The sequence below is a fragment of the Cygnus olor genome, chromosome Z (assembly GCF_009769625.2).
Source record: "Cygnus olor isolate bCygOlo1 chromosome Z, bCygOlo1.pri.v2, whole genome shotgun sequence".
NCBI classification, from domain to species: domain Eukaryota; kingdom Metazoa; phylum Chordata; class Aves; order Anseriformes; family Anatidae; genus Cygnus; species Cygnus olor.
Window position 1 is genome coordinate 59,187,734 of NC_049198.1, and position 24,297 is coordinate 59,212,030.

Consider the following 24,297-nt stretch of genomic DNA (forward strand, 5'->3'; position numbering starts at 1 on the left):
TAGAATTTAAATAGCATATTTTGATAACTGCTGCTATGACAGCCTTAGGCTAAGGATATGGCAGTTCATATATATACATAAGGGATAGGAAAGTCTCTACATTGGGTCAAACAGAACTTTTTCCCCCTCTTGCCTCCTTCCCCTCCCAGCTGCTGCCCCTCTGTGCTATTTGGATTGATATTCCCTATTCAGGAAATACCATAACTAATTATTTGGTATTTAGCCAAATACTGCAAACAGCATTCACTAGGAATTAATGGCCACTGTTGTCAGAAGTTCTGGGGCAGACGGAAAAGAGAGGTGGTTGCAGACACAAAGCATTGTCACATTAATTCCTTCCAGGGCAATGAATTTAAGCCACATAGTACTGAATAAGAATGGAAATAAACTGATGTGGATTTTGAACAGGATTCAACCACAAAAGTTACCTATTTCTATAAAGACCATAAATATGCATAGTCTTAAGTACACCAACTTCCCACTTCCTGCTGGAGCAAATCCCTACAGAAATACCACAGATAGCTTGTCTTTTTCAATTTCCATCATAAACAGTAATACCTGAAGTTTATTGCCATCAAGGAACAGGTAGTGTGTTAGCTATCCTTAGAGTGAAAAACAACTATTTGCTGTTTTAAAGTTGTTCTAGCTTATGTTATTCTAACTGCTTACAAGACAAAATAAGAGGTGTTGCTGATTATATTCTGTAGTTTCGACACTATGTACATTATCAGCATGTAGTTTGGGCATAGCCACATGCCAGATGAATAGACATGAAGATTGGTGTGGGAAGGAGACTTATATTTCACATTATTTTGATTTTATATTTGAGATTACACTTCTTAGATTTCTAAATAACAATCTTGTGTTGGTAAACACTCATTTATGTTGACTAACACTAATATAGCCTCTTCAGAGGACAATTACTCTACTCTGCAGTGGTGCAGCCTCACCTCGAGCACTGTGTGCAGTTATGGACACCACAGTATAAGAAGGACATAAAACTGTTAGAGAGCGTCCAAAGGAGGGATACAAAGATGGTGAAGGGTTTGGAGGGGAAGACCTTTCCAGCATGAGGAGCAGCTGAGGTTCCTTGGTTTGTTCAGCCCAGAGCAGAGCAGGCTGAGGGGAGGCCTCATGGCAGCCTGCAGCTCCCTCACGAGGGGAGCGGAGGGGCAGGCACTGAGCTCTGCTCTCTGGGGACAGTGACAGGACCTGAGGCAACAGCATGGAGCTGGGACAGGGGAGGGTCAGGCTGGGTGCTAGGGAAAGGTTCTGCACCCAGAGGGTGGTCGGGCACTGGGACAGGCTCCCCAGGGCAGTGGTCACGGCGCTGAGCCTGCTGGAGTTCAAGAAGCGTTTGGACAATGCTCTCAGACACAAGGTCTGGTTTTTGGGTGGTTCTTTGTGGTGCCAGGAGCTGGACTTGGTCATCCTTGTAGTTCTCTTCTAACTCCGCATATTTCATGGTTCTATGAATTACAAATCATATCTATTTTTACTGAGCAAGCTATTGCATATATATGACCTCCCATTTCCAGCAATGATAATAAAAATCAAACTTAAATAATAATTTTTAAAAATAGTCTAGAAGAAAGGAAGATTGAGAAATCTCCCTACACAAGTTCACTCAGGTTTCTAAAACATAGTATTGAAGTAACAAAGCTTCTCCTAAGTACATGGGAATCCTATAGCATTGCTGGAAAAACCTCCTCCAGGTAAAACAGCAACTAATTCTCAGAAGAGAAGCAGCATGTACCATTCTAACAGTCTGGAAGCTAGGTCAAAATATGTCTGGCATTTTCTCTTGCATGTTTTGTTTTCCTTTAGTGTGCTTGTATAACAGAACTGCAAGTGCTTTTTGAGTATCATTTGCTTCTCAAGTTTTGAGTTTAATACAACTATCAAATCTAAGAAATGTTACCATCATTTATGATAAAAGCTAGTGATTATATTTAAAAAGACAAGTCTTCTCCTTTTTAGATTTCAGTGTCAAAAACTATTCAGCATTAAAAAACAAAGAAAGAAAGAAAAAAGAAAAAAAGAAAGCAATTCTTCAAGCCCAAGCAACCAAGAAAAGGTCTAAGTGGAGGATAAACAATTATAGTAGACCATCATTATGGCCACATCTTAAACAAACTTGCATATTTTAAGAAATCGTGAGAGTTCATTTTCTCCTGTGGAGAACAGGGTATCATTTTAAGGAAGCAGAAAACTTAAACTGAGAAAACGTCCTTCAGCAGCAGAAACTGGTGTCCAGAGGAGCATATATTACAGAATTCCATATATTAAGAAATATAAACAAAGTAGTCAGACTGCAAAATGTAAAATTTCCAGTCACATTGCTGCTGAAAAAAAAACTCAAGTCAGTTTTAATTTTCACTTAAAAACAAAGACCTAATTTAAATAAAGCACTAGACATCCTCCTGTCTCCAAAACAAGAAAATTGTAGAGGATGCACAAATACTAACCTGTTGAGTCAATTGGATGCTGGGGCCTTTAGCATCTGAGGATCGTGTAACAGGAAGCGGAGGCACCATATCATTTTTGGCACTGGAATTATGATGTTGCAAAGTGAGTATTGCTATAATGAAATACACTGTAAGCGTGTACAAGAATAATTAAACTGACACAGAGAGTTATATAGGCAAAATCTGGAAGGCCTAGCACCTGATTTCAGCCATCCAAAAGCTATCATCTGATTATCCGTAGTCATTGAGCAGAAGCTTCTTCAGGGAACCTTTTATCCCATCCCTATTCCAGGGCCTCTCTTCTCCTGGTCTACAAAGACAGTCCAACTTCATGGGAGGTGAGTCCCATCTCAAATCATGTACGTCCTACACATATCTCAGGATGCCATCTAGCTAAAACTAGTCTTTCAAGCCCCTTGATACAGAGTATAAGTATTTACTTCACAAATCAGTCTTTTTTGACTGATCCACCCATTGCAGTAGAGGGCCATACTGGAATTCCTGTGAAACATACTACTACAGATGGCATCTTGACTCTATTAATGATGTACGTATTAAGGATTTGGAAAGCAACTCATGATTTCTTCTCCCTTCAGAAACTTTATGACCTACCACCTAGGAGCAATACAGGCTTTTTTGTTTTGTTTTGTTTGTTTGTTTGTTTTTCCCCTTCCATGTGGGTCAAGCAAGCAAGCCTCTGTGGCCAAATACACCAGAAATGCTGTTGTAGTTCTTTGAGTCACTTAGGTTTGAATACCTGCTATTTACAGGGTTGCCTGAATCCTATGGCAGCAAACAATCATATGTATACCACTTCTAATCTAACCATGAGCTCTGAATAACTTCTGGGCCAGTTTAAAACAGTACATTGCTAATAATCCCATTCACGTACTTCACTTCTGACAGAACAGATCTTTCACCATCAGAGCACTGGGACCGCCGATACTGACGGTAACTTCGAGGGGAATGTGAATGCCTAATGCGTATTGGGTCGCCTTGAGTCCTACGAGAGACACAAAATTCAGAACAGTAGCTTAATAAATCAGACCTTCAGCATAAAAACATAAATGCAACTGCAGACTGAGAGATGCTTATACAGTATAATAGGCAGCTTTTTGCACTGGCTGAATTTAAATGGCTAATGCTTTTCTTTTGAGTCTGTGCTTTGCACTTTAAAAGTGCAAAGGTCACAAACTGGCATGCCCACATGTAAGAATGAAACCATTTAATACAGAATGCACTAATATATGCAGCTTTAACATCAGCCCTTTCTGTTTAGTGGTGTTGTGGAAGCACATTATAATGCAAAGTGCAATCCCATTTCTGTCACAGGCAGCTGCTTGCATTAAGACATGCCATCCCAAATGGGCAATTATCACAGTGAAATAGATGTCTGTTCTTAAGGAAATGGATATGCCCTGGCAGCTACCCATGATAAGCAAGGGAAGAGGGGTTGAACAGGTCAAACAGTGCTTTAGATGGCCAGAACAAAAATTTTAAATGAAAGCAGAAGTTTAAGAAAAAAAATGGACTTGAGTATTTGCATTCAGTTCTCCCTGATTCTGTAGTGCATAACATGTAGAAAAGACTGATGGGTAGCATAGGGGGACGTGCTGAACACACAGGCAAATGGGAGGTTCATGGGTGTGTAACAAACGGAAAGAGATTAAGATGACTTTTTTTCATAATTGGGAAAGAGAAAATACTAGGTTTTAAAAATAAGAAGTATTCTCACCCAACCCATCCTAGAAAGACATTTGGGGTAGATAAAAGCCTAGGGATTACGTGAAAGCCCACTCCCATTTCAAAATAACAGAGTTCATGGTAAAAAGAAGTATATTCACAAAGAAAAATCCTGACATAAACTCACTCTATTTTAGTGTATGGAATTTCTTTCAATTGCTCCTCAGACAGGCCGGATGGATCCACAAGTTCTTTCCTAGAAAGCATTAGGCAAAGTAAAAAAAAACGTAACAGTAATTCCAACTGCAAAATCATTCTTTTTATTATTATTACACTAGGCTAGAAAGATTTACTGAAACAAGCTATTGTCAGCCCTGAAGCTATCTTGACATCAAAATAGGAAACTTAGTAAAAAATGTGTCTAACTTCACCTTCGTCACTTCAACTGCATGTCACATCCTGTTCCACCTTTCTCTCACCTCCCTGCAATCTGATCTTGCAGCTTCACAATACACACGAATATTGTGTATTCTGAATGTCATATACACTTTGGAGTAGTTAATCTTCCCAAGTGGTAGTTTTAGGTGTAATAGAACAGAATGCCTCGTCCTAGAAGTGTATTACAAACAAGTACATTTTGGAAGCCCCAGCTCTAAAATACTGCATTTTTCTTTATAATTCATCGACATGTAATGGTCATCTGTATTCAGTGGTCTGCACTTGTAGAAGATACTCTTCTACAAGATACTCTTCTACAAGACATTTACACCTGTACAATGTATTGTGGCACACAACCAAATCTGAATGTAATGCCCTGTAGGCACAGTGCGAGGGATGTGATTAACTACATGAGAGGCACTGCAGCAGCTACTCAAGACTCTATGAGGACCATACTTACTGAATATGTTTCCAGAGTTCTTCTTTAGCTTGTACATCTGGGCTTCTCCTACAAATACCAACAGAGAAAGGCTGACCTGTGAAAACTGTCATCTGACATATCGCTGTTCCATAACCAATTTTAAAAGCACAGCCTACATAAAAATCATGGTAACTGTAGTCCACCAATGACTTCTATTTTAAGGATTGTTATCTCAGAAAAAGCATTAAATTTCATTGCTTCATTCTAACTGAAAAGTAAATTCTTCTAATGTCCTGTTCCACAAACCTTCAGCAAGAATATTCATAAAATATAAATGACAGAAGAGCTTCTCTTCGCAACTCAAAGCAATGCCCAGCTACCACTATCCCCTTATCCAGCTGAAGACAGCCTGTTCTGGAATAACACCTTTGTAAAAGGCCCTGAGAAATATCCTGTGGCCCACAGAGCCCTTTGTGGGCAGGAGGAGGGACAGACCATGCCAGGCTGACACAGCAGTGATCAATCCCTGGCCATCCCCAGTGAGTACCAGTAAAGAGGACCTGTTCCTCTGCTGCAGTCACAGTACAGTCCCTGCTTTCTGGTCATTTTCAAGTAAGGTTTCTACTCAGTTTATTTAACTTGGTGTTGTCTGGGACAAAAATAAATAGTAATAATAGTAACAACAACAGCAACTTTTCCTGCCTCCGTCCCCCCAAATATATTTTAGCAAGTATTTCATCCATGGACAAATTACTCAGCTGAAATTGTAGTTTCTGTGTTGCAGACATGGAGATGTAGCAAAGCAAGACTGGATGGCATGCCTCATATTTTCCATGGAAATACAGAAAATACTGCTTTCAAATGGGATACCCTTTCTTTTTATTTTCCTTATTCTATTAAATAACGGGATTAGTGTGAAACCCCCACTGCTGCTGAAGTTAAACCTGTAATTCACCAAAACCACACAGCTAACAGGTTAAATAAGCACTCTTACACATTGGCAGGGTCTGGATTTGCATGGAGCAGTCAGATAACGCTTTCACTGGGATTATATAAATGCAGTGCAGACAGCTAGACTGTCCTACACCATCTGAGATGTGAGAGATTCAACATCTAAATGAATTCAACATGCACAAATGCTCCCACTGAAGTCACAGTTTCTCATTGATTAAGTCTTACATCATCAGATTATAAAGTTTTTTTGTTGTTTTTTTTTTTTTTCTTTAAACAAAAAAGCCTGTCATAGTCAAAAATGCCTCTGGAGTGAAATACTCCAGATTTCAATGAAGATCAAGAAGGAGAGTAGAGTTCTGCCTTTTAGCACCTGCTAAATTGGCTACCCACTGCCCAGTGACAGAGCCATATCAGCAGTAATTCCAGACTGTACACTCTAGCTAACAGTTTCATCGTTTGTTTTTTTTTTTTTTTTTTTTAATTTATTTCACCATTACTATGTTTGGCTGATTTCCCAACCTCACTTTGAGAATAACGTTCAGAGACATCTGTATTTCAGTAAATGTTTCACAGTTGGTGTAAAGGCAGATTACTTAGAGACGGTTATTTTTATTATTATTATTATTTAGATTGTACAGGTGTAGATGTACTGGAAGAAATTAGTTTAATGCTTTATAAATACCAGAGAGAGACAAAATGGTGAGAAACAACTATACACTTATGATTCGCTAATGGGACTAATACAAACTAATCCATAAGCCCCTCCTGGGCTTCAAGGAGGGACGGATGCCCAGGCAGCACTTCGCAGCCAAACCCAGACAATTCCCATCCTTGCTGGACCAACCCACTGCCCGTTCTGACTACTCAGGTCCTCATGATGGCAACAGCGACAGCCAGAAGTAGCTTGCAGTCTGATTTTTATTAGCACTCAGAGGTGTTTGTAGCATCATGTGCTCATATTTATTATAACGTATTATTTCATTTTCTCAGGCTTTCACACCTCCCATGTCTCCTTCTCCCTTCCTGTTTTTCCTGTTTGTGTTTCCTTCTCCTTCTCACACTAGTCCATATTGTTTTTAACTCCCTAATGCAGCAGCTTGGTATGCAGTGGCTTCTAATAGCCATTTTCACCCCTCAGTTTTTAATTGATTCCTCCTTCTCTACAACCCCCTGCTCACAAATTAGCAGCTGCAAACTCTGTATTCACCCTGGGGCTGGGAAGATAAGCACCCTCTTCTGTGACTGAATAATCAGGCAGTGGGAAATGTGAAAGCTCCCTGAAAAATGCCAGCTTCTCCAGGGAGGCTTTGTCATGCTTACAAGCTTCAGTTTGCCTGAGGAAGCAAAGCCTCAAGGTCACTCCCAAACCCAGGACTCCCATACAGCAGGGCATTGTGCACACCACCAACCCATCTGATCATGGAAATACAACTGTTCAGGATGTGGCCATAGGTCTCACAGTATCACCAAACATCATATAAAACCTCACCAGCACTAAGAAATAATAATCTGTGGACCTGTGTGGGAAGTGAATGATTAAATAAGAAGTCACCTTCATTTCTCCATTCTCTAGGAACTGTGCCTCCTGCGGCCAGCTCTGGGTGCTTAACTCTGTGATCTCCACCATCTCTCCCTCCTCCTTTTCCTTCTACCCCACAACAACACTGATGAGGAAGCCACTGCTGTAAAATACCTGTAGCTTTAAATATGGCATCCCACAAAGAAAAAGAAAAAAAAAAGTACAAAGGAAAACAACTAAACACAATCATTCCTCAAGCAAATGTTTTTAGGTATTCTCATCATAACATTATTTATTTTCTACATGCTTAAGAAGTGTTACAATACTGGGATAACCTCACAGCATTTATCTGAGTTAACTCCCAGCAAAAGAATATTCAGAAATATGATACAGGTCAAGTATCTGAATAGAAGCATTTTTCTATGAAAGGTTTGTTCCTGCTTCCTTTGAAGGCAGCAGGATCATTATCACTCCAAAATGAAGAAAAGCCTATAGAAAGAGTGGTCTTGTTAGGGTGTAATGTAGGTATTGCGAATACTGCATTGGAAATTCATGTTTGTATAGCACTTAATAAGCCCGTGACATTCAAGCCAGACCACAATCCCCCTTTCATGTTGTTTTCACCTCTTCTATTGTGAATTGTTTGAGAACTCACGGCTTGGAAACATAACATATACACAGATTGTCCTATTGCAGTATCCAAATCAAGTTTCAAACACACAATTGCTTCTGGACAATTAGAATTCTGTGCAATTCTTGCACATCTCTAATGTGCAAGAAACCTAGTGGGAATTCCCAGTAAGTGGTGAATCTCTGGGGTTTTTTGTTTGTTCTTATTCTGTTTTTACAAGCTCAAACAACCCTACATGTTAATAAGGTCTACATTATTTTCTGTATCTGCATCTGCACCCTCATTAATATTTCAGTTTGATTCACAAATGGTAAATTTAAATAGCCATGGAATTTTAATGGCCTTTCTTAATTAAAAAAGCCCTTTGGCTACACAGATGTTTTACGTGAACTCTTGAAAATAAACCCTGTAGAACTAGAATTGGGAGCTCTCTCTATCTGCTGATTCTTTTACAAGAAAGAAAGGTCAAATTCTTGTCAATTATTTTTATTCCTGAGACCAAGGAGACACCGACCCCCACCACCACTAATGATTAATATTGCTCATAATGAAACAAATGAAATGTGATGCACCAAAAACAATAAAAATATTTCAGCCATTACTTCACACTTCCAAAATCAACTTCTAGTTAACCTGACTGTAATAAGGAACTTGATGTGAAAGGCTTATTTGTATTATTAAAATGAAGGTTTTGTAGCAGTTGTTAAATGTGCAGATTGAAGTGACCATATGACCAGATTTAAAAATAAAAATACCCATACCCTACACTCTAAGAAATCAGTTGTTTCCCTTGCCTCTGACCTGCATCCAGTCACGTAAGCAAGCAGCTAAGCCAAATTAAATTAAATAACTGCTCTTATAACCTAATGCAGCTAAGGCTTATCCATCTTATTTGATTTGGCCATTCAAAGAGTTAAAGGCCTTTTACTAAACTTTTATAAAAGCCCTTTTTAAAAGGAATTCTCTTTTTACTTTTTCACCTATTATTTTCATAGATTAAATATCTATTAATTATCTATGCCGTGCTTGGGGGCTTGGGCTTGTCTGGGTTTTCGTTTTTTGTTTTTTGCTTTTTTTAACTGAAGAATGAGATAAAAGGGAGGAATATAATCATCACACATAATAATCACACAAGGGAAAGAAATGAGGAATCATACAAAATCTTCAGGACTTTCCCCTTTCTTTGTATTCTCTAGGATCTTCCCTTTCTTTATAAAACACTATATGTTTACAGTTTTTGCTAACAGTAATTTAAATGAAATATAACCCAGAATGTCACTGTGCTCGAAAATAAAACCCATTTCATAACCGTATTTAGCCACAAGAGGGAACCTGTGCTGTCCAACAAATGACATTTACTTGGCACACAGTAAAAGAGAAAAGTTGCCTATAAATTTAATCTAGCCATTATAACTGAGTGTATTTCCCAGTTTACAGCACTTTACACATCTAGTAAAAAAAATAAATAAATCAAAATTGATCACCTGTATTTATTTTGTGGTGTCCATACAAGTGAGTTTTAATATTTCTGATTTTTAGTAATATATGATTGTATATGATTGTATAATTGCATCTAATAACATTTTACTTTTGTGCATGTGAAAGTGAACAAGCCTGTACAAAACCAGTTAAAGCAGAAATTCCAACATTTGGAATTTTAATGGCAAATAATCTTTCTCATAAAAAGATGAAAATTGTAAGCTATGAAATGAGATAGAAGTGAGTTTCAGCACCATGGGTAACTGAGAACAGAACTCAAGGGGATTTTAATACCAGAAACTTCAGTGCAGATTACAGCTTCAGCAGGTAAGAATGAAATAGTCCATTAAGGCATTACACAGGTTCTGTTGGTCCAGTCTTCACACGAAAGAAAAAGTTAAAACATTAATGGGAAGTGTCTACCTAAGTGTGCTATAGAGGTCACATATTATGCCATCAGCATCAGAGCTCAGCAGTTCATCTATTTTAGCCAGGCAGTGAGGATGGGGACAGAGTTTCAAAGATCGCTCCCTCTTGCTTCTCTCCCAGTGTCTCCCTCCCAGCTGCTCTCCTTGCCCTGCCCTGCCATACCCTCTGCTTTGGACGGCAGATCAGACTGGACACAAACACAGTACAAAACTGTTTGTCTATACCCCAAAACATGCCATTAAAACACAATAAAATAAGCCAATAATTTCATCAGTTTGATAGAAATTATTTTACATGCTAACAACTTTGCCACGTCAAAACCAGCTTTCAGTAGGACAGCCTAGCAGCAATGTTCCATCATGGAAGTCCTGATATCAGGATGCAATAAAATCAGTGGCTGATAGGTACTAATGATAATTTGACAAGGAGGCATCAGTAGTTGGTCTCACCTGGAACAATCCTGCAGACTCTGTATTGATTTAAGACGCATACACACACTTCACAAAAATTCCTGCACCTATCACACAAAATCTGAATGTTTTCCCAGAACCAGGAATCACTGCCCTCATTACGGAGGTAAGCATCCAGGACTTCATCCAAGGTAATGGAGTGAGTTACAGTTCAGGTGTGTTACAAAGCCCCTTCTCTATTACTCATACCTTGCAATTCAAATCACTATGGTAAGGGAGATAGACCTCAAAGACTAATCTGCTAATTTAAGGATGTGCCACATGAGGGTTGCTGCTCCTCAGCAGCTGAGAGCAATAACCATGCTGGAGATATTCCTCCTACATTTTAACATGCCACAGCTGCCTTAATTTTCATGTCAAAGTGGGTACATACGATCGAGATCTGTGCCTGGATCGCCGGTAGTTCGGATCTGCCTGGTTTTTCTCCTTTTGTCGACGAAGCACAGCTTCCCACTGAGGAGCTGAGTCAACCATGTCATTCTCTTGGCGTAATCTGCAAAAGAAGTACAAGGAGTTTAGTCTGAGGTCTCCAAGACAGGATGTTCAGAGGAAGAGATGAGTTTTTTTTTTTGTTTTTTTTTTTTTTTTAATCTCCACTGAAATCCAGCTCCTGCAATCAAATATTTTTAATTTTTATCTTGCTTAATTTTAATTAATCTTCCCAAAGTATGTAAAATGCAAGAACCCACATAAATGGAAACTCACTAATTTGCTACCTAGAAACAGCTTAAGCAAAAAAAAATTAATCAATCTAAGCCATTAAAAACAAGCCTACAACTCAAATTCAACCTGTCTTCCCAGCCCAAACCAAACATCTGGATGTTTTTCCTTTCTCACTTAGGTGTTAACGTACACCTCATCTACAGCAAATGTAAGCCTGATATGCTGACACAAAGCTCTTGTACAACTACGACTCATTCACCTCCTTTGCCACCTGAGGCCTGGTAACCCTTCCCAGCAGGTGCTTCTGGTCAAGGGAACATGCACGCTGCCCTAAAAAGAAGAATAATCCCACCACAAAGGACACACAGTTAATCTCCTTGTTTTATTGAGGTGACAGAGGGAGGCAAAAGTAAAAATAGGAAGGGGAGAAGGTGTTAAACTCCAGCCCTGTCTCCCCAGGGTGGATGGGTGGAAGCAGGACAGGACAACATCCCATCCAGAGGTGCAGACAAGCCCATTCCTCAAGCAGTAGCTGAACTAACAGGGCATGAAAATCTAAATTCTGTGAATCACATCGTAACATTAAAATATCCAAATTCTTTAGAACTGTGATGTTCCAGTGCTAGGCATTTTCAGGTGTGATTTTTTATTTCTTCTAAAGCCATGAATCCATTACTGGAATGTAGTAAAGATTAGAACAGATGTAAAAATCCTGTAAAGTCATCAAGTTCAATAGGAGGCTGAATTAATTCTACAATGACACGACTAGTCAGGACAATCAGTGTGACAGTGGCTGGCCATTCAAAGTTCTACAGAATCTTCAAGGTTTTAGGGTTGCAGATACATCTGCTTCTGCTGTGACAAAATGATACGTTGGGACAAATGAAACTTAAGTTCATTTAAAATTTAAGTTCATTTAAAATTTAAACTCTATTTGAATTCAAAATTCAACAAGGATTTAAAAACATTCCTGGAAAATATTACTGCAAGAGTAGGTTGCCTGATAAGACAGTATGACTGGCATACTGAAGAAACCAGAGAAGTTTAACAATAACAGGAAGACTGCAGGTAGAACAAACAAACCATCAGATATGAGTGAATTACCTGGTGGAGACAATGCAAAGTATGCTGTTGTTGTTGCTCTTCAGTACCTAGGTACCTTTCTAGTTGAATTTTGAATAGTATCAGGCTGAACTGGCTAAGCAGGCTGCTGCTTTTCTTTTAATCTGATCTTCTCTCACATGCATAATGAGTTTTGAGCTAGATTCCCAACTACGGTAGCACCACAACACTACTAAATGGCACCAACTATCTGGGGTAGACAACAATATCAGGTTTTGATTTCTAAGCAGGTATTTTCAAACCTGTAATCTGGTCACATGGATTAACATAAGCATCTAACTAAGGTTTTTGTAGAAGAACTCACACGGCAACAAGTAATGAATTGTGATTTTCATCCTGAATAATCCAATTTGTGGAGACAGCAATCATCCCACATTGTATAAACAGTATCAACTGCCTCACACATACGGCTGTTGCTTAAAAAGTACCACTGTATCACAGCAGACCTCTGTTAGATGGAGATATGAGGCAATAAGGCTTTAATTTTGCAGCTGCAAAAAGGTACTATACTCACATTTAACTATACAAAGGATGACCAAGGTAACACAGCCTCTACATAAAATACATTACTTAGATTAAATGATCAAATCATAATTATTGAGGGGTAGAATCTTTAGCACTCTGACAACAGAATTGACAACCCATATAAAACTGTAAAGAAATTTAACTCAAAATCTAATTTTCTATTTCAAAGTACTTTTGATAGAAAAACATTGCCCTTGTACTCCATTACAAATTCCCATTCATTTTTTTCACATTTTTCCCCCACATAGTAACAAATTGATCAATGTCTTATAGAAAGAAAATTGTTCTCACTGGCATGTGAAATAAATTGACTTAAGATCAATGGCTATGACAGTGACAAACTGGGCATTGTCAGCAGAAAGACTGTATGTGATGGTAAAATGGAAAGCTAGAAGACTTATCACTCATCTATTGATGTGGAGATGTTTTTTCCCCTTTTCAAGGTGGTATGAAAGCAAGCTACGTTTACCCAATGATAAATTCCCTTCGTTCTTAAGCCAAGCAATTTGACTCCTGAAATTACATTCAAATTATTTCAGAATATAATTATCATTTATGGTCAGTGTACTATAATGACTGGCTTGTTGGCAATGTGAAGGTCTTAGCAATGTGAAGGCAGTCTTAGCTGCAGTGACCATGAGATGGTGGAATTCAGGATCTTGATGTTGGGAGAAGGGCAAAAAGCAAGATCACAACAGTGTACTTCAAGAGAGCAGACTCTGGCCTCTTCAGAGATCTGCTTGGAAGAGTACTGTTGGATAAGGCCCTGGAAGGAAGAAGGGCCCAAGGAAGCTGGTTTGTATTCAAGGATCACCTCATCCAAGTTCAAGAGAAGCCCATTCCAGTGAATAGGAAGTCCGGAAAAAATGCCAGGTCTGTGTGAATGAACGAGGAGCTCCTGCCAAAAACTTACATACAAAAAGAAAGCATAGAGAGATGGGAAGCAAGGACAGGTAACCTGGGAGGAATGCAGAGACACTGTCTGATCTGATAATCCATTCCCATCTTTCCTGTAGGCCCCCTTTAAGTATTGGAAGGCCATCCTAAAGTCTCCCTAGAGCCCTCTCTTCTCCAGGCTGAACAGCCACAACTCTGTCAGCCTATATTCATAGGAGAAGTGCTGCAGTCATTTCAACCTGCTCTAGGTGTCTGCTTGAGCAAGGGGGTTGGACCAGGTAACCTCCATAGGTCCCTGCCAGCCTCAGCCATTCTGTGATTCCGTGATCTTCATGTAATAGATTTTCTAAGTTTAGTCAAGTAGAAGGCTATGCTTCAGTACATCTTGTTTACTAGTATAACATATTTATATCCACAAAATAAATTTTGACCACAGCATTTAAAAAAGACATATTTCTTCTGTGTCATAAATACACTCATCGTAGGTTCTTCATCATAATGTAAATATTTCCTTAGGATAAAACATTCATATGCTGGAGTGAAACCTCAAAGATTGATTGAAATCAAGTAAAGAATTTCCCCCTAATCTTTTTCTACTGTTTTACCTTTAATAGGTCTCACCTGCAGCTCTGTTTTTCTGTGATAATTTGTTTTTATCCGATAAAAAGTTCAGTGATCTCTTCCCATGTGAACAATATATTCTACTCTTCTATGATCAGAATCAGATTCTTTTGGATAACATGAGTATTCAGTCATTTTATTCCAATACAACTGTAAAATTTTTTGTTAGCTTTTGCCAGGAAGCCAGTTATCATAATGGGAAATAAATTAGTATTAATCCATGCAAGAGATAAAATTGAGTAACAGTACTTGGGAGCCTCACTGTATTGTCCCATCTAATCTTGTTAGGGCTGGCTCACCACTGCTGACCGGAAAGTCATTCAGTGCCTGTGCCCTTCCAGCTTTTTATATTCCTGCTTTGGCTGCTAACAAAATGCAGGAATTCATTATAACCGGTGGTTTTCTTGTACCTGTTGACAGGGAACAAGTATCAGAACTTCCGCTTATTTAAGTGCTTGTTTACTTTAGCACTGATGACTTTTGATCTGATTGGATTTCAAGTGACCACCAAAGAGCAAGATGTGATACAACATTAATATTTTAAATGTATCTTACATTTCTGAGATTGTAAAAAAAAAAAAAAAATACACATCCATCTACACAAATGATTATTCTCTTTAATTGTAAGTTTTTTTTCACAAACAGAAGAAAGGTTGGTAAAGGCCCATTTATTCTTCAGAAAACAATAAGCACTACTTAATCCTTCCAATAATTTAATTTTTATAATGCAGAAAGCTCTTAAAAACATTTTTGTGGTCAGCCTCTAATTTCCTTTACTTGCTTGTGAAACTCCTACAGCAAGAAGTTTCACAGGAGAAAAAAGCTGACAAGTGTGTTCTATGAGAAATTAATACAAAATACTATTTACCTACTGATCACTGAAAATATGCTCAGCATTTCATTCAAACCTCAGAGCTCAGCTGGAAAACAAAACTTCCATACACACTAGTTTACTGTTAGCTGAGTGTCTCCGCTCTGATTTAAGCCAAAGAAATCTCATGGCTCAGCTATTCTTTATAGTAGTCCATTTCGGTGTCAATGATTTTATAGAACCTCTGTAACTATTGGAAGTTATGCTTAAAATACATATTTCTGTAGGACTGTTTTAACATATCTAGCACATAATTATTTCTAAGAGCTTCTGAACATCTGAAATATCGAAACATCTAAAAATAATTCATCACTCACAGTATTGCAGGTGAAACAGTGGGGAACTATGGCAGCCCATGCAGACAGCTATTTAGAAAACTTGCCTATTAAATGATTCCTCTTTTGTCCAGTTAGAGTTCTCTTATGCATTATGAAGAAGTTATATGTGTATTTTTAAAATAAGTTTTCGCTTATCTGAGTAACACTCAGATGCTGTTATCGCAAGTGCAACATAAAAGTGGCTCAAGAAAAAAAAAAAAAAAGATTTTTTTTCCTAAAATAAATCACTTGTTATTGCAACTTCTTACCAGCAACAAGAAAAATAGAACATAAAAAAAAAAAACTTGCTAGCATCACTTAATATTAACTGCAGTTAATGGCACTGTACACATTTTGTGTTTAGGCCCACACTTTATATTTTAGAAAATAAAAATATTTACACAATTAAATGCATGCATTTAAAAACAACACAAAGGTTCTGATCCATTAAAAAATATTTTGTCAATTTGCCTCAAAAGCATATTTTCTGCTAAAAACCTATATTTGAAATTTTTCAGGTGTTAAAGTATATGCTGTGAATATCATATCATTGCCATTATCCACTTTATGTGCATTAATATTGCAAGCCTTTTATAAATACGTCCAGTATTTGATTTTGCAGTTCATTAATGAGATCTTGCCAAGCATCAGAAAAGTGTGGATTTGTTACGTATACCTATAGTGTATATGTGATTCAGCAATTCTCTTTCTTTTTATTCGAGCAAGAACCTTAAGTTGCCTCAGGAGAACAGTATATGTGTAAAGCATTATTTTTTTATTAGGGTTATCTCAGGGAAGTCCATTTTCCATTTGTTTGTGTTTAATGTTTCTCTCTCTAAATTATGCAATGGTCACCTGTTTCTCTTCTTCCGATGTTCTCTGTTGGAATTTTCTGATTCACTGCCACTACTGGTGTTACAACGAGATCGCGATCTGGAGAGGAGAAAAGCAAGATTTAAAGATCAATTTATCCACTGACATGTCAGAAGCACCAACATTCTCAACAAGGAATGGACAACGCTGAAAAAATTATTAGGAAAATAAGAATTACAGGAGTCTACAGGGCTTGTCTACACCTGAGAGTCATAGTATCTTTTTCTTATTAATTGATCAGAAATAACTGCTTCAAAGGTAGTGCACCCAGAATGCAGTGACAGGTGAGTGTTCCTTTCCTTTTAACTCATTGCACTGTATTTTTAAAAATTATTTTATCTCTCAGTATTCTCTGTGTATGTGCCACAGTAAAATGTTTCTAAAAAATAGCTTCTAAAAAGCTCAAATAATTTTCTGAGTGTTTGGTGGTCTGGATGAAACACCACTAACACTGAGTTTCTTGCAGATCTTTATAGATACTGAAAGGCTGAAGTGCACAGAGTGGCAGGTGTGTGTATCGGCACAGCCTTGAGATGACGGCAGGCACAGCTACAAAGATGATGCACCATGTGAGGAAAAAAGAAGTATAGCAGTTACTTCAGCAGTTACCTCTGACTGCGGAGCTTCAAATGGTAAGGTGACATTTATGGCTCTGACTATTTACTGCTGAAAAAGACTGGTGTAACAGGCCGATACAAAAGTAGACGGGTAAGACTGAGAGCTGAGCTTCAAGAAGAAAATAGGGATGCACCTTCCTGCAGGCAAGTTCCTCTCAGTACTGAGAAGTGATCAGCGCCTACTACCTGAAACTTTTAAATCCCTGATTGCCACTGATCAAGATTTTGGAGCAGACAAACCAGCTGTCAGGGCCTTGGTCCTAGAAACTAGGACTCTATTACCATACCACTGGGCTTGATCCTAAAAAATGGCACCCTCATCAAAACCTTTGGGCCATTCTTTAGTGTCGTGATGCTCTCAGCTTCTCAAGAAAGACATGTTTCTCTGTGATATTAATGGGAAAAGTTTATCAATATTAATGCAGAAAAATGTTACCCTGAAGGAAGGAAAGATTAAAAGACAGTGTCCAAAAGATACTGGCTCAAGAACATTCAGACAGTTCAGAGAGCAACATATGCACTAGAACTGCAGCAGACCTTATGTACCCAGAAGTACACCTTTCTCTTCCCCTCCAAACCACCCCAAATTTTATCAGATATCTTATAGCATCTAATCTTGACTTTCAACATATAGCATCTAATCTTGACTCTCAACATCAACATGAGAGCAATACTTTTTTTTAAAAAAAAAAAAAACCTTCCTAGTCAGAGCAACACTGTTCTTTCACATTTCAAGTATTTCCTTGCTCTGATTTAAACAATTTATCCTAAAAAGTTTCAAGAAGAAAAAAAAAAAAAAAAAAAAAAAGCATAGGAGGAGAATTGCAAGATAAAACACCCTATTTGCTCAAAATCAAGATAAACATTTCTCTTTTCAGGAATGAAAATCTGATCCACTTTTTGGGTACTGCACATCAAATTACCTTGTGTTCCCTGTCAAGAAAGCACTTGCAAAGACAGCAGGACTGCTGAGCTGCCAGCTGAGTGGTAGCTTATTCATGCTAGCTGTCAGAATACTGTCTTTCACTGCATATCAGCTTCTACTGAAGTGAATAAAATACTTTTTTTTTAATGATGATTTACTAACTCGGGTGCAGGAACACAAGCTAATCTTGATCTCTAACAATTACAAAGCAAGTTCCATGATTTTTCTCGTGGTCGTGCAAGATGTTTGATATTTTTAAGGGTGGTATACATGCATGGTCTGACATGTGGATCAAGAAAGAGGGAATAATCAGTTACACAAGAGAGGCAGAACATACACAGCCCAGCAGGGGACTTAGGGATAGGATTGCTATTTCAGAGAAACAATTGACAGAGAGGGCTCATATTCTGGTGCAGTCCTTTTCTGATTAAAACGTGAGGAGGGTAGTCAAACTGTGCGAAAGTTGAGAATGTCTATTCCTATATACAATAACAAATCTGTACATTTGTCATGTACAGCCTTCAGGAAGAGGTCCCTTCTGAGTAATGGGGTTCCCACAAGAGGTGCCCAACTAAATCCTCTCTGCATTATGTTCTGGACCTCCACCATGGGTGTATCACTGACAGACTGAAATGGTTACATCCTTCAAAAAATAATCTGTTATCTCAGGTGCAAAGTACATAAGCTCTTTCCCTGACTTCCTGTGATTGTCCCTGAGATGTTTATGTCTCTGCCAGAGCTCCTTTCCCATGCTGGAGTGGCGAATCAGATCCTGGGAGTTCCTCCTCTCTTTCACAGTCTTCAAGAGACTCAGACACCAAAATGTACTGCACTGTGTCCCTTTTCCAACAGCCAGGACAGGAATGTAGGAGCAAGGAGAAGTGCAGCACAGAATCAAAGCAGGCAGATATGGTACTGGAGAACTTCAGATGCAAAATATCTGACAAAAGCTGAAGTTATGGAAGGGCAGTTATGACTTTGCACCAGCATTCTATTTGGAAGCGTGACATCCAGACACAATTGCACAGGAAAAGAAGTGAAGTATAACAAAAAAAGTCAGCAAAAATGTGTAAAACACGCTGAGAAGACTGTATGGAGTTTAAGCAAAAGGGATATGCCTCTGTATCCATTTTTTGCAGGGCGATTAATCTCAAATGACAATACACTTGCTTTCAAAACAGATGAATTAAGTGGACTGGGAGGCTAGAGAACTCAAAAACTGCAGATGCAAAATCCAAGAGCTCAGACTTCTGCAATTGATTTTCAAGCTGCAGACAAGCCTTTAACTAAAGTTCCACAAACTATTTCTATTATGGTAACAAGTAACAATGTGCAAGGTAGCTTGTAGGAATCTGTGCTGTGATTAAGTTATGTTACAAAGCATTGGAAAGAAAAACGTAAATGAATGGAACACAATAAGCATTTTAAACTTTCTAGAGGATGAAGGACAATGAAGGAAGGGAGGGGTTACAGGGAACTAAAATATGATTAGTACTTTTGCGATCATTTCATAACTGCTATAGTTTATATATTTACCTTCTCCTTTGCTTTAACTCTGAATCTTCGCCACAGTTTTGGGTTTTCCTATGATATTAAGGAAGTTTTAATGAAAAACCACTGGGTCACTTAACACAAATACACAGAAGTTCCCACCTTTAGTATGGTATAGGATGTAGAAAAAAGGCACGTGCTTGTTTTAAACTTTTCAGGGCAACTCTACAGTAAGTTTCAAAGGTATGATCCCATTCAAGCTCCCATTACAAAAGCCTGACTTGCAAGGTTAAGCATGGTAAACTGGCCTTTAGAGTTTCCTACTGTTTCCAGCATAGCAAATCCTGATGTTTTCCTCTTAATTCCAGTTAAGAGAGCATAAACAACACAGCTATTGTTATTAAACAGATGAAAAAGGAAAGCGCATGAATAAAACCAAGATTCAGGAAGACATAATTAGGTTAGAATCTACCCACTATTGTCAGTCTTGACAGTGTCACATATGAGATAAGACTTTTTAAAAACATCTTGGTGGAGTGGTGGCCCAAGAGAAAACTTGTTATTGGCATAACCACCTGTCTACTTATTAGATAAGCCAAATTGAAATCCCAGATGATAAACTCAAGATGGTTTTGCACTGCACATCTCTATTACTCTGTTTTTACAGAGCCCAACAAGTCCTTCATACAACTAAGCTACGAATGAATCAGAAAATCCATCTCAGGAAACACATTGCTGTCAACATTTACAAGGGCTGAGAAAATCAACATAGCTCTGTTGACTTAAAGAGAGCTACACTGATTTACTTTAACTCACGCATGAGCTCACTAAGCGTACACGATGGGTGAGTTTCTTCACTGTTCTTCTAGACAGCAACTGGCAGATAAAAAGTTTGGAGCAGCTCAGAAACCTGTCAGATATAAAAGCTCCTCATCTATCTAGAAGATTTCCTTAAAGATACAGCTGTGTCTTCAAAGACCCTTGTGCAAACCCTGGCTTTGAAAGCCAAACAGTGAATTGCATCAGAGATGTCAGAAGGAAATGTAGCTCCAGGGTGCTGGCTCGTAAGACAGTCCTGGAAGACTGTGAATACAGCTCCATAGCTATGCTTGTCTATACTCTGCAGCTGACCAGGGTACCTTAGCTAGCTTAGGTGATGAAAGCAGCCTCTCAGCAGGACCAATCACACAGGTAACATGTAGTCTGTCAAAACTATCACTTCATAATGTGAGCTGTTATTGATTCACATTTTGGACAGACTCCAGGACAGAAAGCACAATATCTCCATCCATTTTATTTCACTTTTCTAAGTTACTCAGTTCAGCATACACCCATTAAAACACATTAAGCAATTCATAGTTACATTTCTACTTGCATGCTCTCTAATGTAAAGTAATTTGGTATCTCCCCCCATGTCAGGGGGGTTGGAAATAGATTATCTTTAAGGTACCTTCTAACCCAAACAATTCTGTGATTCTGCAATTCTATGATTCTAATTCACATATGGGACTGTTAAAGCCAGCTTAATGGCTCATTCATTTAATCTTTGTTGCATTTATAGAAAAGCAACACACCTAAAATACTGCTCTGTGACAGAAGCTTATTGTCAGGCAAGCAAGATCCATCAATCCCTTTCTTTACAAAGAGAAAGGGAAAAAGAGCTACAGAAACTGAAAGGATCTTACAAGTGCAAATTGAGTAATTTCTTGTATTTTCAACATCATTTTCCTGGTATGCAGAACAGCAGGCAAGCAAAAATCTTGATGAAAGATTCCTTTTCAAAAGCAAATCCTATATTCTTGCTCAGTTTTCTTTTGCAGTAATGATTGGCCCCTAGAGCACCCCTTTTCCCAGGACCCAGGAGCCTTTACTGAACATGGAGTGTACAGGAACACAAGCTTTCTGTGATCTAAACTAACAGTGATCAGCCTCAGGGCTCTTACCTCCTCCGGACTGGCTGCCCAGACTCATTCTCACTGCCACCTGATGGGTTCCGTCGCCGAGAGTAAGGAAACTTTGGTGATTTATTGCGGTCACTGGGGGAATTGTACAGCCCACTAGAGTTAAAAAGGAAAAGCAAACAATTGACTTCTAAACTTCCAGGAGAGTTGAGACAGCTAACCCAGATTCAGTCTACAAAAATAACGAGAAGGCTTATGCACTTAGATGCTCACATACCTGTATTCAGCTACATATGTATGTGCAAGAGAGAGTGTGTGCGCACTTTTGTGCATGCTATGTAAATACAGATAGTACTGCTTTCCAGGAATAAGTATTTTACACTGAACACTGAAAACAGAGAACAAGGACTACAGAGCATTGCTATGATAACAGCTCTAAGCTTACAAAATGTAGAACCAAGCATATACATGTTCTTTTAGCATAATAAACTTTTAGTGCTTTAGGATGACTTACACAATCCAGAGCTATGCATTCAAATGCACTTGTATTCTTTAGGTTTTCTACGGGTGTAAGTCCTAAAACAATTTCCATATCCCAGAATAAGTCTTCACTACAGGGCTAATAGTCTGGACCGTGAATTTTAGCTCCAGCTTTCTGCTGTTCATCCACACAAGCCTCTGCCACTGTTTTGGAGGTGGCTTAAGCTTCATGTAGCCTTAAGTAGCCTGGGTGGGACCCAAGGCTGTTACAGTGCTAGAAGTAGGCTGCTCTGTGGTTCTCAAATTCCTGCATGGATTGTCCTGTTGTGCCTTTCTGCAGAAATGTAAGGAACACTTCCAACAGTTTGTGTTTATGTGTTTGTTTATGTGTGATGGTTTATGCTCATCTAAGGTGGTCTGCTGATGTAATAGCGGTTCCACAACTTTTTGAACAGCTATGCTAAACTCAACAATACATTTTTACTCATGATTAATGATACTTAACCCTTTCCAGGATAGCTATCTGATAAATATGGTATTCTCACCAAATCCCAGCTAAGGTATTTCTTCCTGCTTTCCTAAAACCCTCCTTCTGCATACTGCTGATTACAGTGCTGCTCTGCACAGTTAAAAGGTTGACACAGTTCATCTCACTAAGAATGAACTTCGAAGTGGAAAATTATTATTAGAAGCTGCGAAAACCTTTGTGCAATATGCACTACATGCAGTCTGCTTACGTGTCTAAAACGGCATAGTTCTTTACAACAGATGGACTTGCAAAAACTCAGTCCTACCACTCTTTCGCGCTTAGGAGTCAAAGCTCCTTTTATCCTGGGAACAATTTAAACTATGAAGCTATACTGTGACAAGCTGACATTGGTTCTTCTTTAAACACCACAAACAAACATTTATTCTAGCAACAAAATATTTGCACACTGCTTTGTCCTTACTCTGAAAACACAGTGTTTGCAGTAGGACCAGAGGTCCCAAAAGATGCACCATGTATAGATCTGAACATCACACGAAAGCAGGATTGTACGGGATTACACCAATGTGCAACCTAGTTCAGTGGCCTGTTTCCAACTGTGGCCATAAGCAACCACTTACACAAAGCAAGAAGTTTAACACGTAAGGCAGATCCCCGGTGCTCTCTCAGTACTGCCCTATTCCCGGTTTAGGGGACTGACTGTGCCAGATGTTATACATCTGTCTTCAGCTCTCAGTAGTTTTCTCTTCCATGCACTTGCCCAATTTCTCCCAAGAACCTGTTAACTTTTGGCATTTCTTGCAAAGGAGCACCACAGGTCTCCTACTCACAGAAAAGCGATTACTGTCTTCCTTTCTTGGTGGATTTAAATCACCTTCAGCCAGCTTCATCTGAAGATCCCAAGATCTTACACTGGAAAAATACAATCCCAATCTCTATCCCCTTCCTCTGTAATACTCATGATTTTCTAGATCTCTAGCACAACCCCTGAAATGATCTCTTTTCCAGGCTGAGTAATTCTGGTGTATGCAGTTGCTCCTAGTACAGGTTTCCTGTATAGCCATTCATACTTTTGATAACCCTTGCTGCCCCTTTCAAAGTCTTCTCCTCCTGAGATAAGGACATAGAGCTCCACTAACAATTCATGCAAAAAATATGTAATCCACAAATTTCTCTAATGTCAAAATGCTGTTCTCTTGCATTCTTCACTGTCTCTTTCCTAATAATTGCTAATTGTTTTTCTGACTGCTACTAAGTTGTGTTTTCATGAGGTTATCCATCAAAAATCCATAGCACCTCATTTTAATTGGAAATCTAGGATTATTTTCACTCCCATTAAGCTTGCTTTACAATTACTAACTCAATGTCATCCACCATTTAGTGGGTCATCAAGCAGACTCTAAGGGTCTTCCTGCCATTCTTCACAGACAACTTTCAGTCTCACTATCCCAAACAATCTGTCCCATCACCAAACCTTCTCACCCCTACTTCCAGGTCTTCGACAAATGCACTCTAAAACAGAGGTCCATGAACAGATCTCTGTGGAAAGCCACTGACGACACCTGTCCACTGACCACTTCCTACTACTCATACACTCATACTTTCCTAGTTTTTAACTGATTATGTATCTATGTCAGGACCTATCTTCTTATTTGCAATACAGACTTACTGTGACCCTGCTAATGCGTTAATATATTATACCAATATCCCTCACCCTATTACCAGGGCATGACATTTACCATTGCACAAAACCTAAGATATCATGTCTTGCCTTACCTCTGCAGGCCATTTTCCTCCCATGGTGCGCTTGTTTTACTTCTTTGGGTTTCTGGACTGTTTTCATTTTTCATCTTTTTAAAGCTAAATAAAAGTACAGATATATTTTTAAAAACCCATTTTGTATATAGGTCACATCTTCTCTCGCCTCTTAGAAATTCATCTTGGAGGCATACAGCCAGTATAGAGACCCACCCTGACATACAGCTATTTGCCTGATATGTGAAAGAAGGCAAACA

The 24,297-nt window shown here is 38.7% G+C and overlaps 1 protein-coding gene across 2 annotated transcripts in view; it reads right to left on the bottom strand.

Moving 5' to 3' along the window:
* Positions 1–24,297, bottom strand: part of EPB41L4A (erythrocyte membrane protein band 4.1 like 4A) — a 134,820-nt gene that overhangs the window by 4,143 nt on the left and 106,380 nt on the right. Inside the window, exons 14-22 of one of the 2 annotated variants that reach the window (XM_040541486.1) lie at positions 24,059–24,142; positions 21,358–21,471; positions 19,460–19,507; positions 16,364–16,441; positions 10,866–10,985; positions 5,050–5,097; positions 4,339–4,407; positions 3,361–3,471; positions 2,469–2,550 (exon numbers count right to left, since the gene is read on the bottom strand). In XM_040541486.1, coding sequence (XP_040397420.1) covers positions 2,469–2,550; positions 3,361–3,471; positions 4,339–4,407; positions 5,050–5,097; positions 10,866–10,985; positions 16,364–16,441; positions 19,460–19,507; positions 21,358–21,471; positions 24,059–24,142 — 754 coding nt within the window. The remainder of the gene's footprint in view (positions 1–2,468; positions 2,551–3,360; positions 3,472–4,338; positions 4,408–5,049; positions 5,098–10,865; positions 10,986–16,363; positions 16,442–19,459; positions 19,508–21,357; positions 21,472–24,058; positions 24,143–24,297) is intronic. The other variant, XM_040541487.1, reaches the window with a different exon arrangement.